At 38.6% G+C, this 17,624-nt stretch overlaps 1 protein-coding gene across 1 annotated transcript in view; it reads left to right on the top strand.

Annotated features, from left to right (window-relative positions):
• camkmt (calmodulin-lysine N-methyltransferase) overlaps nt 1-17,624 on the top strand; it is a 129,349-nt gene that overhangs the window by 78,968 nt on the left and 32,757 nt on the right. The window contains exons 4-6 of the mRNA XM_015363320.2: nt 10,505-10,565; nt 13,455-13,509; nt 15,758-15,821. Of these exons, the coding sequence (XP_015218806.1) occupies nt 10,505-10,565; nt 13,455-13,509; nt 15,758-15,821 (180 nt within the window). The remainder of the gene's footprint in view (nt 1-10,504; nt 10,566-13,454; nt 13,510-15,757; nt 15,822-17,624) is intronic.

Genomic DNA, 17,624 nt, shown 5'->3' with positions numbered 1-17,624 from the left:
AGAAAATGATAACTCGTTGTGTCACAGCTGACCTGCGCTGCTCAGCTTTTTAACTTCTTGTTGTCTTTTCTGTTTTGCCTTTTTTTCCTGGAAAATCTGGACTGCAAGAGATTGCTTCTGGGAAGTGCACCAAACGGCGCGCTAAAATCATTTCAGGTTTAATTTTATTTCCTCCGAATAAGCCTGAAGATATCATTCAGTTCATCTTTATTTAAAAAAAAAAAGCAAAGCATCAAGTAAAACCTTAAGGCAGTTTCAAGTTAGTCACTACTGGTATACAACAAAACGGCGGCCCTAGCCACCGTAGGGGGAATTAAATCTATTTTTATAAAGAGAATCAGATTCCAGTTTACAGCAAGCATATGCTGCACAGACGCCTGGTCGCCTTTATTTGTAGAGGAGACACCGATAAACAGACCTTGTTTATACCCCACACACTCAAGTCTCACGGGCTGGAGAGCTGGGGATTTGAGGAACAGCTGATCCCTTACAACATTTAACCGATGTGAAAGGAACAGCGAGGGGGTGGTGATGGAGTGTTGGAGGGGGGGGAGCTGTTCTGTTCTGTAATGCTGCTTTAACCCTCTTTGTGAACCTCTTAGCCAAAGTCATCCGTGTCTGAAGAAGCAGAGGGTTCAGATGCACACTGCGTAACTTCCAAAGGGGTGTGCGGGGAAAAAAGCCATGAATCTCTTATGTGCAAATAACAGTAATAATGTTAATATCACCACAGTAGGCCATGCAAACTAGTATGTGTAATGTGCAGAGTTCACTGGCGGGTACGTGCAGTGTGAGTCTTGTAGATTTTCTAAGCCTGCTTAAGTTCTGCACAGTAATGATGAAATACCCTGTACAGTTAGGGATTTCACTGAATTGTCCATTGCAAATTCTGTTCTTGCAACTTTCACTCCTAAAACCTTGTTAAACATCATGTGAAGATATTTATCTTACAGAAATATTCAGAAATATTTCAGAAATAATGTGATTGGTGTAAGAAAAAAAAGGTAATCGTTATTTTGTTCCATAATAAAAGTGACCAGTATTTGGGTCTTGTAATATTTTTGACACTTTGGTTTACTTCCATAAATATAGGCATAAAACCAGCAGTGTTTTTAAATCCTTTCTTTTTTGTGTGGTATTGCAAATGGTAAGTGAAATATAAAAACATACACTTTCCAGTCAGTGTTCGAGATCTGACAATGAACTGCAACCATCAATTTCATTTTCTGTATCTACATTCTTTACATTATTCTTCTCCACAAACGTCAGGATTCCAAAAGTATTGCTCAAATGTATATACTGTGTGTGTTAGAAGTTGAATTATTTGGTGGAGTGTGATGCTCAGAAGTGTTTAAGACATTGGACTTAAGTGAATGGATTGTAAAAAGGAAACGTCTTCACGTTTTCCTTGATGTGTACTTGATGTGCATTCAGTGTTTATGTGGAGAGTGTGTGTGTGTGTTTATATGATACAGTCAGTCTTTGGTCCTTCATCAATCATTGTTGCAATCCTCTTTATGAATTTAATGCTTTCTGATTAAACCATATAATGAAATGAATAAACAGCCATGGAGCTAACATTCATTACCATCTACAATATAAATATCAGGCACTAATAAAAAGGCTCTTTGTTTTTAGTGGATTTTCTTTGATTCTTTTCTGCATTGAAACCACAATTAAAATTCTTGTGAGTGAAGATTCTCATTGATTTTCTATTTTTACTTCTTTCTTTTCAATTTGAGACTTGTATTGGGTAATTTAACATAAATCATACTTTCAGGGATGTTGTGCTGCTTCCAAATTATTTCTTGCATTTTATTTTCATGGGTGAGTTTGCTTAATTTTAATAAGAACGCACCATATACAGTGTTTATATACTTCTGCAAAGCAGGAGCTGTATGGGGAATAGCTAAGTGGCCAAAGTATAAAATGTACCACAACATTACCGAATCAGTGATGGATGCAGCCATCCTTAAATGGTGTATACAGGTCACTCATTGTCTTCGAGTTCACCTGGCCTATAATATCACGAATGGGTTGTAAATGTAGTTCACAGCCCAGTATTTTCTATGGCAACCATAAGCTTCAGTGACTGCAAGATGCTCATGGAGGCAATCAATATGTTCTATCTGTGACTATGGAGATGCATGACTTTTAACCATCTGTCTGGTGCCAGTGGTAATGTACATACTGTAGACATCCTCATCCTCAGGATGTCAAGTGTCCTTATCTGGATGCCAGTGGTGCCCAATCCTGGTCCAGGTCCAGCTGGTTTTCATTCCACCCCACCTTCATTAGATAATTGAAGCCTTACTAGATTTTAAGGAGTTTCTCAATTGAATGTTTGCATTTTGTTTTTATTCACAAGTTTGGGATTTTCCTTCACTTACCAAATACAACGGTCACAATCTCCGTGCTCAAGAGCTGGGAACAAACCGTTCAAATTACTTTTAGTATTATCACGTTTTAAGTATTATTAAGTATTAAGTTAAGTAATTATTAAGGAAGGGTTGATCGTGTACCAAAGGCTTGGCTGGAACAAAAATCGACAGGTGTGAAGGTCACCAGGACTGGGAACCAGGGTGTTACGATCAGTAATGTAACATCTCAGAAAAATACTTATGGTGCTGCTGTGAGATCTGAAGTTGTTGCCAGCAGCCTGTTGGGACATTCCAATTGAAGGCACCGTCAACAGATGAGTACGCTTGATCATTGGATCATCACTGTGTATGGAGCACAGGCTTTCTTCTTGTGAATTAATGGTGACTCAACTTCTTAAACCCTGAACAGTTACCGTACACTCTAATGAATCAACCGAGTCTATGCTTTGGACATGGAAATTAGAGGAAATTCTGAAGTTGTTTGAAAATAGTTTTCGTATAAAAACTCTGTTTGGTCTCAGTGTGTACAGTGTGTGAATCACAAAAATTAAGCAGATTCAAGGTAAGTCTCCTTATCTGGTACACACAGTTTCCTTTCCGAATATGTACTGTATATATACAGTGTAGTTATTTCTGAATGAAGGAAATACAGAGTAGATGCAGTGAAGTGAAATGTCAGGACACTACACCAAAGCAAAGTCTTTTTGGAATTTATACTTTGTAAAGGAAGCTTTGAGATTTTGTATTATTGCCAGTTCCAATGTTCCTTCAGCTGTAGTGGGTTATTATTATTATGACCATGCTGTCTCATCAGCGCCAGTGCCTGCACTGGGTTTTATTGAGGCAATCAAGAGGACTTGGAGTGTATGCTAGCTGAGATTGGAGTAGCGAGGGGAATGAGACTATGAGTTCTTCAATTGCTTTTACTGTCCTCAAATTGCAGATAATGGCCAGGTCTTTGAGTTCTTTAATGCTGTTTAATCATTTGAAACTCTAAACCTCTGAGTTAGTAATAATAAGAAAGATAACTGCAGAGTTGAACACAGAAGTTAGTTTTTTGGGCAAATCTAGTGCTTACAGTGCACTGCTTTTTGTGATCTGTCTTGTAGAGAAAGTTAGACTCTCTGCACACACAGTATTACCAGTATGGCAGTGAAGCTGCAGACTTTGTATTCTAGCTCCACATTCCAAGTTAGTGGTGGTTAATATTTGGAACAACTGGAGAAATGTGTGTGCGTGACTGCAGATCTTGAGTTAGGCACTGATGAGCTGGCACTTTCCTTCACAATTATAATATTACGCCTATTTCCAGCTTATTTTATTTTTATGCTCCTAATAGAGAAACATAATGAAATACATTAATTGTAATGTGAAATTGGCCGCTTTTTGTTTGTTTTTTTAAAAAAGAAACTAAACTTCTTACACTTAGCGAATTAAGGCTCTGCTTTATAGGTGATGTCATGGCTATATTAAGGAAGCATTTAGTAACAGTTGTATTTGTTAAATGTCACTTGCTCAGTTTGCATTTACTATACAGGTGCAGTATTTAACATTCAATCCTATGGTATCTTTTGATTATAATTTTATTATTGTTTTAAATCTAGACAGTAATAATCAATCCAAAAGGATGAGCATGCAACCTCATGAAACCTTCAGAATGGGCCTAATGTTCTGATGGTGGCCACTGCTCTGAGCTGCATGTTAAAAGGAAGTAGCTCAGACTCCTTTCTCTGAGGATGGCCTTCACTTGCGGACTTATGATCTACCTCATAACACTCTCCTAGCTGTAAATTGTCCTTCCCGTAGCACGTGTGCAGCTGTTCAGATCCGTCTTGCTCCTTTCAGCTGCAGAAGCTCGTTTTCCTTGGTTTTGCTGAGCGACATGAAAAAAGGAGAAGTCAGGTGAGGAGGGGATTTCAAAGAGAGGCAGTGAAGAAACTTTTAGGAAAACTGCTTTGGCTTGGCCTGATGGGGCACTGAGAGTGTGCAGTAAAAGCAAAGGATGGAAGACAGCACTCCAGTTAAAATAAAGGAAGCATCATTCAGCTAACCTCTCGGTATTGTGCTGTCGGTTCTTTTTTTTTTAACCAGATCTGGGGGTGCTGTTAACCTGCCACTTCCAATATGTCCCCCATAATTAGCCAGCACAAATTAACATAATTAATTTTTCACCAAGTAATGACAACAGTACAAGACCTGCGTGTTATGAAGCCATTTTGTTTCAGCAACGGCCAAGCAGTCACCACCCCCCTCCTACCCCCACCCTCCTGCAGCCCCCCATCCCCTCTGCTCCACAAGCACAGTCGACAACACCCCCATCTCCTTTTTTTCTTAATTGTTTATATACATTAACATTCCCCAAATAGACAGAATCCAGGTGACAGGACTGTAATTTGAAAGCCTGCTAGAAGAGGAGTAAGCAATTTAAGCTGTGCTGAACTGTAATCTTAGGTTGTCAAAAAGAAAGCCATTCTCCCTATGCTAATCAATCAATGTATCAACCAACCATTCATCTGCTCAGCTTAGCATATATCCCGAGGTCTGATATATCTATTAACTGCCCATCATGCAGCTGGCCTGCTGGATGATGAGATTCCTCTATCTTGGCATTTGAAGGCAGATAACTAAGCTATCAGGGGCTGGGATAAATAGCAGTGTAAAGATTTCACTGCCTTCCCTGAGAGCAAAGACAATGCAACAGCACTGCACAGATAGCCCCCTTATTATACTGGCCACAAGACTTAATCCAAAAAGTTGTTTACTGAGGGAGAAAGCTGCGTTATCTGAAAGAACCACATTATTTATTTAAGAACACTCATGTACACAGTTCAGGTTCTGTATTTTAGAAGTCTCCGGGATGCAGCTCATTTGGAGCTCATTTTTCTGCTCATACTTTTAATGTTTATCACAGTATACATCTCAGGTCGTTATATGCTGTATCATTATATGCACATATATATAACTAAATAAGTGGAGTTGCAGATTTTCACATCCTGTGTCATCATAAGAAATCTTAGCTCCTAGATTAACTTACATCATAAAATAGGTATTGTTTGTCAATATTTATTATGCTTACATTTGTGTTTAAACTAGTTGCAGATGAAGGATACTAATACTGATGTCTGCATCAGTATTGTGTATAGTGTGTTATTTCATACACTGGCACATTATGAAAAGGAATTACCTTTACTACAACCCAAACGGTCAAACCTTGCAATCTAAATAGCAATAAATCTCATCAACTGATTTCAACAACAATAATAAGAATATCAGTTAAGTAACACTTGGAAGAAACAAACAGAACATTTTTTGAGGTATGAATCTGAGAATCATTGTCCTAAGATGAGCACATGACCAGCATTTTTAAAATAAACGTATTGAATGACTTTCCTAACTCTTCTCACTCGATTGCCTTACTTTGGAATTTCGAATGAATGGTACCACCTATAGGGCTGGTCAACTCACACCACCTTCCACTTGATCCCATTCCTCTCAGAGGCACAGCTACTGAGAATTAGAATATTTGAAGATTGTACTGTATATGCAGTAGGAGATTTCTTCTAATTCTGTTCTACCTGTGATGGAGTGAAAGCACCTCATTGCTAAACACTCACAAAATATGTAAACAGGACATTTAAGTAAGCACCATTTTATGAATACAGATTTTTTAAATGTGAGCTATAAAACATAGAATGGGAAATAATTGGTGCCATGGTGGAGAGTGAATTAATGAGTTGGATTAGGATGAGGACCTGAGATTCAGGACCAGGTCTCCTTCCTACAGCTTGGTTTTAGACTCAGCCGTCGTAATGCCATTTGTTTGTGCAGAGGTTTTGTTGAATTTCAATCGCTAATCTCAAGTTGAAGCAAAGTACCGGGCAGCCTGGACAGATTGCCAGTTGATCATGTTGAAATGCTCTCTTATCCATTATTGGATCTGTAACAGAGGAGGCTTAAGAATTATCTGACTTCTCAGTTAATGTGCAGATCATCTGGAAAGCTTGGGATGATGACTCAGAGGGAGGTTGCTAGTGACAAAAGTATGTGTAAATTAGCAAAATACAAGATTTTCTTTCTGAAATTATAATCTTGAGTCAACTCTTAAAACTAGCACAGCCACACCAAAGACTTATAAGGGCAGGTTAACTACCATGTAGCAAATTTGGAATTGCTTATTCCAAATTTAACTGTGTGTTGTCACACTTCTGTTACATTTTAATTGGTACCCTTGCAGTACACTGTTTTTGCCTTCATATTTCTTTGCTTTCAGACCATCTTTGACAGCACAAGAACAGGTCCTCTGGACAACCAGACATCTCTCATGTCTTATCTAATTGCATTAAAAAATTGAATAACTGACATGTTTTCTAAAATTCCACTGAATTGGTTTCAGCAACACACGAAAGGAAAGTGCTCTGAGCTTTAACTGCCCGTGTAAGAAATAAGGTTCTTTTAGCATTTCTGAATGTTTTTTTGTTTGTTTTGTACATTTTCTGCTTGTATCCCCTTATTCTTGGTGCAGAACGTTTTTGAAAACATTTTGAAAGCATCTAAATATAACCTCGTGTTTATCTTCCAACATGAGGAAGGTGTGTCCCAAATGGAACTTTGTAGTACACTTTCTATATTTAATTGCACGTCTCGCTAAGAAAGGACTGGCTTTTTCATGCCTCTTTTGGCTGGATTCTGCTGCTCTGTGCTATGCTGCTTTGTATTGTTCATGGATAAGAAGACGAGAAAGATCGCTTGTAATCTTATGTTCTCTAAAAGCAGTGCCCTTGGATCTCTTTATAGCAGCCAGTCTCTTTATAATAACCTAACTTTAGTGTTGCACTTGGCATCACCAGGACTTAGTCTGAAACAAAGTTTCACATTTTAAGAGAGTGGGTTTTAAAAAAACTGTTTTTCACGTCTCATGCTTGCAGTTACAAAACCCACCACCGCACACGGGGAAAGAATGAGGAACTGCAAGCAGTGTCTTCCAACCCACCCACCTTCAAGCCAGCCTTCACACATCATTGTGTTTCTGAAAGCCAGAACAGCCCCGGTCAACTAATGTCACTTTCCCTTCAGAGACACTAAGTTTGCGCCATTTGTTCAGGAATCCTTGTCGCTGTCATGTAATGACTTGTGATCACAGAGCTCAATTTATACTCGGATGAGCACCACTACCAGTTCAGCCACTCAGGTGGTCACTCTCTTAATGGAAGTTTTAAATTTCTTCACCAATTTTACTCAAACCCTCATTGTATGGGTACTGTGACTGTGTACCGCTATGTTTCTACCTCAAAAGAGATGTATGTCAAAGGTCTTTATTTTTGCCTAACTGAAAAACCTGTTTCATCAAAACCACAAGTTTCATGTGGATAACAACACATTTGTTTAAATATTCAAAAAAGGTTCTGTTTTCTCATCTTTCCTTGTAACTGATTGTGTTGGTCATAATTTACAGATTAACATAAACAATGTTCTGCAAGTTTGTCAATAACTCTGAAAATATATCTCATGGTTTAAAGTCGCAGATCGGAAATCGTTTGTTCATCTCAGTTAACGGAAGTATGTCTTCCTCTGACCTGATTTTCAGGTCTACCCTATCTAAATTAATTGAGTGTTTCATCTCAAGGGATGGTGTATTACAGTACATCCCTCTGAAACTGCAGTCCCTCATTTTCCACTAACTGTACCTATAATTTATTTCTGAATTCCACCTGTGTGTATATTGTTATCCAGTTCTCAAGTAAAGGCATGTTATTTTGAAGAATCATGTTGTATCAAAACAAAATATATAATTTTATCAAAGGAGTAAAAAAACTGGAAAAAATGTGCTGAATGCTGTAGTTCAACATTATTTTTCACATTTGAAGATATGTATTCATCTGTATATTACTGCGTATTAATGCACAAGCAATTTTGTCTATTAATATATTTCTACACACAATTTTTGTGTACATTTTTGTTTGTGCAAAGTATGTACACTTATAGCTATATTTTTATTCATTAATTCCATGTGTATAACACAAATGTAATATTTGTGTTTGCATGTACAGTATACATATTAAATAGTATATATACTGTAGAATACCTGTATATTATATTTGTATATACTGTATGGTACCATCATACTGTATATACAAATAATAAATATAATGGATGCACATTCATGCATGTACTGTATAACGTTTCTGTGTAAGAATATACTTAAAAACTTTTGTAGAAAAAAGATTGATGCCTAACTGTAGTGTAACTACTGTTAATTTTTCTTAGTCAGGTGTTTTTCCAGTAAATACCACAGCTTTCTATGTCTCTTCCTCCCACGCATTCACTCATGCAGGAACGCAGAATAAATTCACAAGAAAACAATCTGGCATCCTTTTTTAATGGGAATGAAACACTTTGACGCATTATCAATAAGTATTTATTAAATCCCCTTTTGCTTCACCTCATCACAGAACTCAGGGAGCTGTGGGTGCTGGCTGTGAACGGCCCTGTGTCTGGACATGGGGAACTGCGGATGGGTGCATTTAAGCTGCTTATTATATCGACTGCTTTTCTCTTGTGTTTTTTTTTTTAATTTCGGCTTCTCTGCTATGATATCAAGAAAATAGCAGCTGAACTCCTCCATCAAAGATACAAAACAGCCAGAAATGAGTGTTTATTTCTTCCAGTGCCAAATTCGATGCAAAAAAAAACAATAGAGGAATTATAACACTTTATTACTTAACTAAACGAGGACAACTGACAGTAACTGATAAGCACATCTGCCTGTTACAATTGATAGGTGTTCCCTGGAATTGAGCATATATTTATATATATATATAGTTATATTGACTTTTCAGAGCTTGGTGTATGTTTAAGTAGCAAAATTATACTCGTGAAGCTTAGTAAGAGAGCTGCTGTGGTACTGTATAGAGCTGGAGGTATCCTTTTGTGATTATTTGCTCTGCATCCATTTTTTATTCTTCTCTTGTATCCTGAGTTTTTCAACATGCAAATATAAAAGCTTTTTTTTTCTGAGGGAGTAACAGCATGTGGGATTTAAGATCAGAATGCCACAAATCAATCACATAAAAAATCAGGCTGTAAATATTTAAAATTCACAAGAGCAGCAGGGTCTCAAGGTTGTATCGTTATTTTATTCATATTTCTTTGTCTTCCCTAAGCTATGTAACAAAATACAACCTCTTATCAAGGCACAATTTGTGCCTTCTTTCTGTTGCATATTAAAAGTATGTTTATGGTTACTCAGTTTTGCATCCAGAGCAATATACTTCCTGATAACAGCTCCTGTATGCCACAAAAGAAGCTGTAGTTTAGGATTGGGCACACCTTAGTACACCTTTCACACCTTGTGGAGTGTGGTTGAAAAGACCGATTACCTACTGATCACCGTCAATCTTTCAAGTCCAATATATATCTTTACTTCCGCCTGTGCGACAGGGCTTCTGACTGTTTATCAGCTTTTCCTTTTTTGTATCAAATCATTCTTGGGACTTTAAAACATAAGTTCATCCTTAGCCAGGATGGTGGGAGTGAAGGATGGAGAGACTGAATCTCAGTGCTCTGCAATCAGTGGATGTGTGCTGTAGGCTCTGTCCAATTGAAAAAGAACCTCCTAAGTGGTTCAACAAGTACAGACACTTGTTCAGAGTGTAGGCTGAGCCCTGTAGTCCAGGGAGTTGTATTTTGAGTCAGGGCTGTGTCATTGGCAGACTGCAACTAGGAATCCAGAGGCAGTAATCCACTGTTGGCCTGGCACATCTGAGGTAGGGTGGGTTTAAACTAGCCAGGGACCTGTTGTGAAATCTGTGTTAATTCATTCATTGGTTCTTGTGTTGGTGCTGTTTTGTCTCCTACAAAAATATAAATGGGAATTTCGCATATAAGAAAACTTGCGATCTGGTCAAAGTTTTAAAGTGTATTTTATATTTATAGTCTTTATAAGCAGAATATTAAAATTACGGTATTACACGCAGTATTGTTTGAAGGTGTTTAACACAACTTTTAGTATTTTGACTCCCATTTCAGCAAAGCAACCTCTAGACAACGTTCCATCGTGATTAAGCATCTTTTTCCCCTGCTCATTTCCATCAGTTTTTAAATTCTTCGGTGCTGTTCTGTTGCAGGTGTATGGCCATCAGAAGAAGTACTGGCCTATTACTGCCTGAAGAACCGCCACATGTTCAGGTGAGTCTCACTGTGCCTGGCCTGTGCTCCCCTGCACACTGCTATATTGATAGCTGCTGACTGACTGTGTTGATTGAGGTTTAGTACAAAGGGCTCTCGGTGCCCCCCCAACTCCCCACTCCCTGCTCTCTGCTTCAGTCGTCCTGCTGCCTGTGGGCGCAAATTCTGCAGTGCAAGCTCCTGGCTGGGGTGAAAGGCATCTGAGACTTTTGATTTCCACTCAAGGCGTTATGTTGCTCTTTGATTTCCTTTTTTTCCAGAAAGCAGGAGTGAAGAAAAAGAGGATCGATTGGTTTTCATTCTGAAGGTCAGGCGAACACTGGTTTGCAAATAAGACAGCATTTTAAGAAAGACCTGCAAGGTGGTTAGGGACAAGGGGAGTTGGACCTTAGCGCTTGGGGGGAATGTATTTTGTCTGTGCTCATTAACCTTTCTAGGTACATTTCATGCACACATCATGTAAAAATAAAGTACAGTAAGTGATGAACTGCCTGTCTTCTTAACCCTTTTTTCTCAGCCCCCTTGACACTCTATTTTACCAGTCTAGTAATTCGGGTATTCCCAGAAATTCTCATTTGACATTTGTGGGCTTTGCATTAAGAACAGTTTTTGTCCCGTTGATAGGATTTAAGCCAGAAAAGGATGAGCTTCACTGCATGAGATTAATGTTTGTGGGTACTGTTCTGTTATGGCCAGAGCAGGGAAAATGTGTTTAAAACATAACAGCAAGAAACACTCTGCAGAGTGACATGAAACAGGAACACAGGGGCGCTCTGGATACGAGAGACGTGTGTGTGTGTGTGTGTGTGTGTGTGTGTGTGTGTGTGTGCGTGTGAGACATGCTCCAATGTGCCACCTCTGGGAATGATGGATTTCATAATGTTAGCTTCAACCAGTACACCCTGCTGCTGTCACTTGTCTTCACTAACCCCCTCTTCAAACTTGCTGGAGACACTCAAGAAAAGCAACAGATTTACTGAAAGCTCTAGGATTTCAACATATCACTGGATTTTTTTTTATCCCTTTAAGAGACTGTACAGCCAAATAGCTACCTGTCAGTAGCCCTTTGTCCTAACTGATGCTTATACCAGAACCATTGTGCACATTAATTTTTAATTGCTCATTTTACAACAATGTGGCTTCATTGTTGAGTTATTTTTTCTTATGCTCATGGAAGGTTCAATATTGTAATGAGTTTCCCATATTTTAAAAAAAAGAATACCAGGATTGTCGTCTATTAACATTAAGGATACACTAAAGAACATGTGTAACGTGTTTCACTGATGAATGCATTGCTTAAACCACAGGCATATTTATGAAGCACTCTGCTTAAACCATAAAAAAAACAATTTTATCCTGAAGGTTTGTGTGAAAATTAAAAATTTGTGTTTCCTCTATTCCTGGAAAATTAGTGGCCTTAATCTTTGTTAAAAGTATTTGCCTTTTCTGTTTAGAATCATAAACTCTCACAGCTCCAATAAAAAGAACAATTGTTGTTGCTCATATTTAACAATTTATTGCCAAAGAAAGTCAGAACTAAACTAAATACAATCGATTCCAATGCCCTCAGTTTGTTTCTTCAAGTTCACTTTGGAGCTACCTGAATGCTGCTCTGGCCACTGGTCCTGGAACTCATCCACAGTGGAATGATGGACTGTGCCCAGATTTTTGGCGATGTGACAGTTGTACTCCCCTCAAAAATGAACATGATTTACCCTTGTGAGTCACAATCAGTCTTCAACTGGCTGGCATAGTATGTAAGGCTTGCTTTTAAAAAGAAATCACATTTTATAAAGGCATGAGACCTTTCCACTGTCCTCTGTACAATATTCTAGCTGTTAAGCAGCTGTTTTAGTTGGTTCTAGACTCTATTCTTAAGGGTCCTGGGTTCTAATTCCAGGTTGGATACAGCTGTTGTTCCGTTGTTCAAAGTACTTTGCTCAGATTGCTTTTGTAAATGTCATACATTATAGAAGGGTCCCCAGTTTGTCTCTGTAAATCAGAATTTGCTTTCAATTGACTTATGTGGTAACATAAAGGAACCAAATAGTATTTTCTATCTTGGTATTTTCTGCCTTTTTATTGTTTTAAATGTGCTTTTTTAAATTTTACTCATTCAAAGGAACATCATTTGCAAGGCATGAATTAGCATTTGATTGATTCCCTTTGAACTAGTACAGTGCTGACAGAGTGCAAGAGGCATCTGCCCCTGGGCCCATGAGCAGGGCAGCCCAGCCCACTGCCTGCAACTAATAAAAAGAAGGAGCAACAAAAGCTGCAGAAAAAGGACACCTTGTCAGATTTCGCTTTATCTGCTTCTGTCAGCCTAGTGGTATAAATGTTGCAGGAAGGGCTAATGAGGCAGCCCCCCCCTGTCGCCACTGCTTTGTGACTTTTCTTCCTCGTTCTCACTCTGATAAAGACAGCCAGCAGAAGATGGTCTGGCAATTCTTCCCCACTTCCTGGATGTTCCTGTTGTGCCTCAGCTGCCAGATGGTGTATTTGTGTGTGAGTGATATGCAATTGGGCCCGAAAGCTTGGACACCCATCTTTATCTGACATTTTTCAAAAGTAAAATAGTTGTGTAAAAGAAAAAATGTCAAATGCCAGTCCTCTTTTTTTAAAAAAAAGAAAAATACTTTCCCTTCAGGGATTCCTGTTACAGACACAAAAATATATCACTGGGCACTCTGGAATAACATTGGGCTCCCCACTGTGAAGATTGAGTTATTGGCAGGTCGTTAATTTAGTGTGACAGAGTAGTACGTTGTCATGTGTTGCACAACACACAAGCTGAATTAACATTTCCTCCAGTTTTCTTAATATTCCATAAGCAGCTGATCAGTTACAGGTACTGGTATTTAATTTCTTCTTCTCCTGTAATTTTAGGGATGTCACTGTGTGTGAGTTGGGTGGAGGGATGACCTGTCTGGCTGGACTTATGGTAAGCTCTGCTTTTAAAAAAAAAAGAAGTAAGAATCATAACCTAAATTTACACAAAGCAAAGCCCCTCTAAAACACCATAATTTCACCAACGCTGTCTCACAGGTACACATGAGAAGACACGTGCACTGACACACACGCTGAACGATTTCACAAGGTGCTGGAAGAGAAAAAGCCCTAAGTACCACTTCCAAGTGACAGGTTTGGGGATTGTCAACTGCATCAGCCGAGGTCAAGCTACCGAGTCTTAAGAGACCCTCCAGATTGACTGGCTTTCGAATCATATTGATTTGATGGTTGCTTCAGATGAGCAAAAGCATTTTATCTCTGTGTAGTCAATATCTCTTGTTGTGACATTGCAGGCCGCCAGTGGAACCTTTTCTTCTCTTGCCGCCATTTGTACAAGCACCTTCTCTCTCTTTTTTCTTTCTGTCTCTGGAGCACTTCCTCTCCTTTTTTTGGCCCATGTTTCAGCACCAAAACCTGTTTCAATTAACCCTGGGCTGTTTTGTTGCATAGCCCATCTCTGACCGCCAGGCAATCAGAGTGAAATTGACATTGAGAAAAATATTTGATATAATTGGAATAACAGACTCTGTAATGTATGTATTTTAAAATGTCAATCTCTTCTTGGACATATATATCTACTTTATGCATTATACTATAATGTATACATTCTATTTCAATAATGCAATATAATATTTATTCTATGTGGATATATGCTGTAAATAGGGAGAAATACTGTAGAATTACAGACATAGTGGAAAAGATCACTAGCCTTTATCACAAATGGAAATTCAGTGTCAGAACAATGTAGAAATGTCAACTTTCATTAGATAAACAATATATAACAATTAACAGCTGTTAAGATTTCTCTTGCTTTAATTGTAATTAGGGTGTTGTGATGTTTAGAGGCCCTCTGTGGGTGTTTGTTTTTAGCCCTTTGCTTTGAAACCCACTGAAGACGTGCAGACAGGACAGGAGTCTGACCCGGAGTTGAGCTGAGCTGTCCCCAGGTCATGATCTTTAACTGATCCAGTTTACTGGGCAAAATACTGCAGCGCATTGTCTGTCATGAGCAGACTGTCATGAAATAATTTGTAAGGTTTCTCTCCTGTCCAGTGGCCAGTGTTGGTAAGGAGGCCTGTGCTAAAATTGAGCCTGACTGAATGAATACCCTACTGTACCTCTCGACCCCCTTCACTCTTGCTTACTGTCACTCTGCATAGGTCCAAGGCAATGTGCATATGTGGGTGACAGTGTACACTGCAGAGGGAAAAGAATAACTGCACAATTAAAACATCTCAATACAAACTCAACACAGCAGTGCATGTTGATAGATGATAAATGACCAATGAACCGGCCAGCTAAATTTTCCTGATGATGCCCATCATGGTTTCCTGCATTTGTATACCAGCAAGACTGATCCACGGCTCTAATTAGATTCTTTTGACTTCGGTCAGCCATTGAGGAACCGTCACCAGGCATTTTCTGAGCCCTGTGACTCACTTTTTATGCAGGCACCAATTTTATGTGGCAGGAAAGCGGTTTCTTTTTCTTTTTTTTTTATGTCCCACGAATAAAAGCGTATTGTTTGGGGTCTGATTGGCATTTGACAAACCTGTCGCGGTGCTATACAGCATTATACAATGTTACAGCCCCAGTGCAGGAGCATGTCAGAGTACGCACAGACACACACCGCACACACACACATTCACTTACACACACAGACAAAGCCATGCATACAAGAAAAGGGAGAGAGAGAGAGAAAACGCAAAAAAAAAAAATAGCCTTACAAAGCCATCTGCCTGCAATGCAAAGTTATATGAAGGGCATCAGGCAAGCAGACAGAGCAAGCAGAGCGGCAGAGTGACAGGCTTGTATGATGGCTCTGCCAGATAAACAGAAACCCACAAATGAAAGCCTCTCAGAATACCATCATCCGCTGTCACAATGCAATTACCGAACAGAATGATAGCAAGATAGAGGCTCCTCGCAAATGGAATGATAAAAGTATTGACTGATTTGATTGAATGATTAAAATAATGCAGACATAAAATGAAAAAAAAAAAGAAGAAGGAAAGAAAGGAAAAAAGGAGAGTGACCGGAGACTGTTGCGAAAGAGCTAGGTGAGGAAGCAGCAGAATGCCAGCAGCCGGGAGCTGGGGGTGCGCTGGTGTCTCCTCGGGGCGGCCGTGTATTTTTATTCTTACATTCATTTCCCCTCTCTCTCTCTTTTTTTTTCTCAGATCGCTATTTCTGCTGATGCGAAAGAAGTTTTGCTATCAGATGGAAATGAAAAGGCCATCCAGAGTATCCTTGTTCTGCTTTAGGATCAGCTGAGCTTCGTGCTCATATGCTCATATACTGTCTATAATTACTACAGACCCACAAGTGGCTGTTTCTGTTAATGTATTACATTACATACGATGCAATACTGCAGTGCATAACTGCATCCTGTAAACTTGGGGAACCGTAAGAAGGTTTGCAGTATTTTTATGTTTAAACCACAGTATGTGAATATGTACATGTAGGAATATATGTACGAAACTGCAGTCCACCAACTTAAGTTGCTTTGCATCTCGGTCTGTTTTAATCTGTTTGATTCAATGGAAATGATTTTATTTACTGCAACCAAATTCTACCTTGCATTGGTACTGTTTGCAGTATTTACTTGACCTAATGTAAGAGAAAATTAGATGTTAATGTTACAATTATTTTGCTTTCCAATTGCTGTATAGATGAGGTTTTCAATGACATTTGATTATATAGCAATAGCAGTGCACACGCTGCAGTTTTGGCTATACCAGCCATATGGCTTCATGTCCTTTGTAGTGTTCATCTGAGAATGTCCCACTAACAAAGTGTCAGAAAAGGCTGGGTCCACAAAACCTGCCTAAACATTGCAAAATATCTCAATTTGACTTCTTGTGTGGAAATGTTATATTTCACGGTTCTCTCCTGTGTAAATATATACTGTTGGTAGACTAATTTAATGGAATCTGCTAGCTGATACCCATGAAGCATTGCAGGGAGCCAGCGAAGAAATCAGTTGCCTTCTGGAAATTCTTCATTCATTCTAGAGGGTGTGGGGTTATGTTGACTTTTTTTACTTAATTAGCCGGTCATCTGAAACAGTAGAATTTAATTTCCAAAGGACTAATCTGTTTGCAGTTTAGACTGAAATCTGGAAGACCTGTCCCATCCAACTCATCCTAGTGACAGAAATGAAAACTAACTATATGGTAATAAAAACATATTTGAAAATGGAAGCAAGAATAAATCCTCATTGAAACCAGCAGATTAAGGATGCTTTAGAAAACTAGGACTCTGGAATTGTGCTGTGAAATATCAGTCAGTCCCTTAAGATAAAAAGAAAGTTGTTCTGCCTCTGTGTCCCTTGGTTTAGTCCATTATTCATACTTAGAACAAATAACTGTGGTCCTACCAGTCATATGATTCTATTTTCATTAATCTATGCAAATGGCCTATGTCCCTAATTAAGACACAAATCAGAGGATACTGTACAGTTTCTCATGGTATGGTATTCTGCAAGTCAGCCTCATAAAAATCTACCAATATGCGCCTTGACGTTACACACATTAATTTGAGCCTCCTTCAGTTAGATTAATCTACCAGTAAAGTAAACACCTGAAGTCATCAAATGTTCTGGTTTTTATAATAAATATTTATTAACTTCAAACACTAGAAATTAAAGTTGTCAAATTGAGTTGTATGTTAACTTCCTGTCCATTGTTCAGTATGGTATTTTTTCCAGTGACATGCGGGGAGCTCAGGTTAAGGTCTTAACAAACAGTACCATATTAAAATGCTGATAGCAGCTTCTCAAATGTTAATTACTTTGCAACCATCGCCTGTTCCTTAGTTAAAAACAAAGTGAAAGCTTTTAGTGCCTGAAAGAACCAGGAAAATGCAGATATTGTAGTGTTTTGGGTTTAACAAAGGTGCTGAAATGACTGTGGGTTTTTGTAGAATGACTAGGTCCAGTGTAAGTCCTCATATTGAAATTAGAAAGACGTGAACAATAGAGTAACTGACTGAAAATATATACAATTTGCTCTCAATTTGTGCTCTAAAGAAAAAATATTTTATTTG

Source organism: Lepisosteus oculatus, chromosome 17, assembly GCF_040954835.1.
Source record: "Lepisosteus oculatus isolate fLepOcu1 chromosome 17, fLepOcu1.hap2, whole genome shotgun sequence".
NCBI classification, from domain to species: Eukaryota; Metazoa; Chordata; class Actinopteri; order Semionotiformes; family Lepisosteidae; genus Lepisosteus; species Lepisosteus oculatus.
This window is presented reverse-complemented; position numbering and strand designations above follow the sequence as displayed.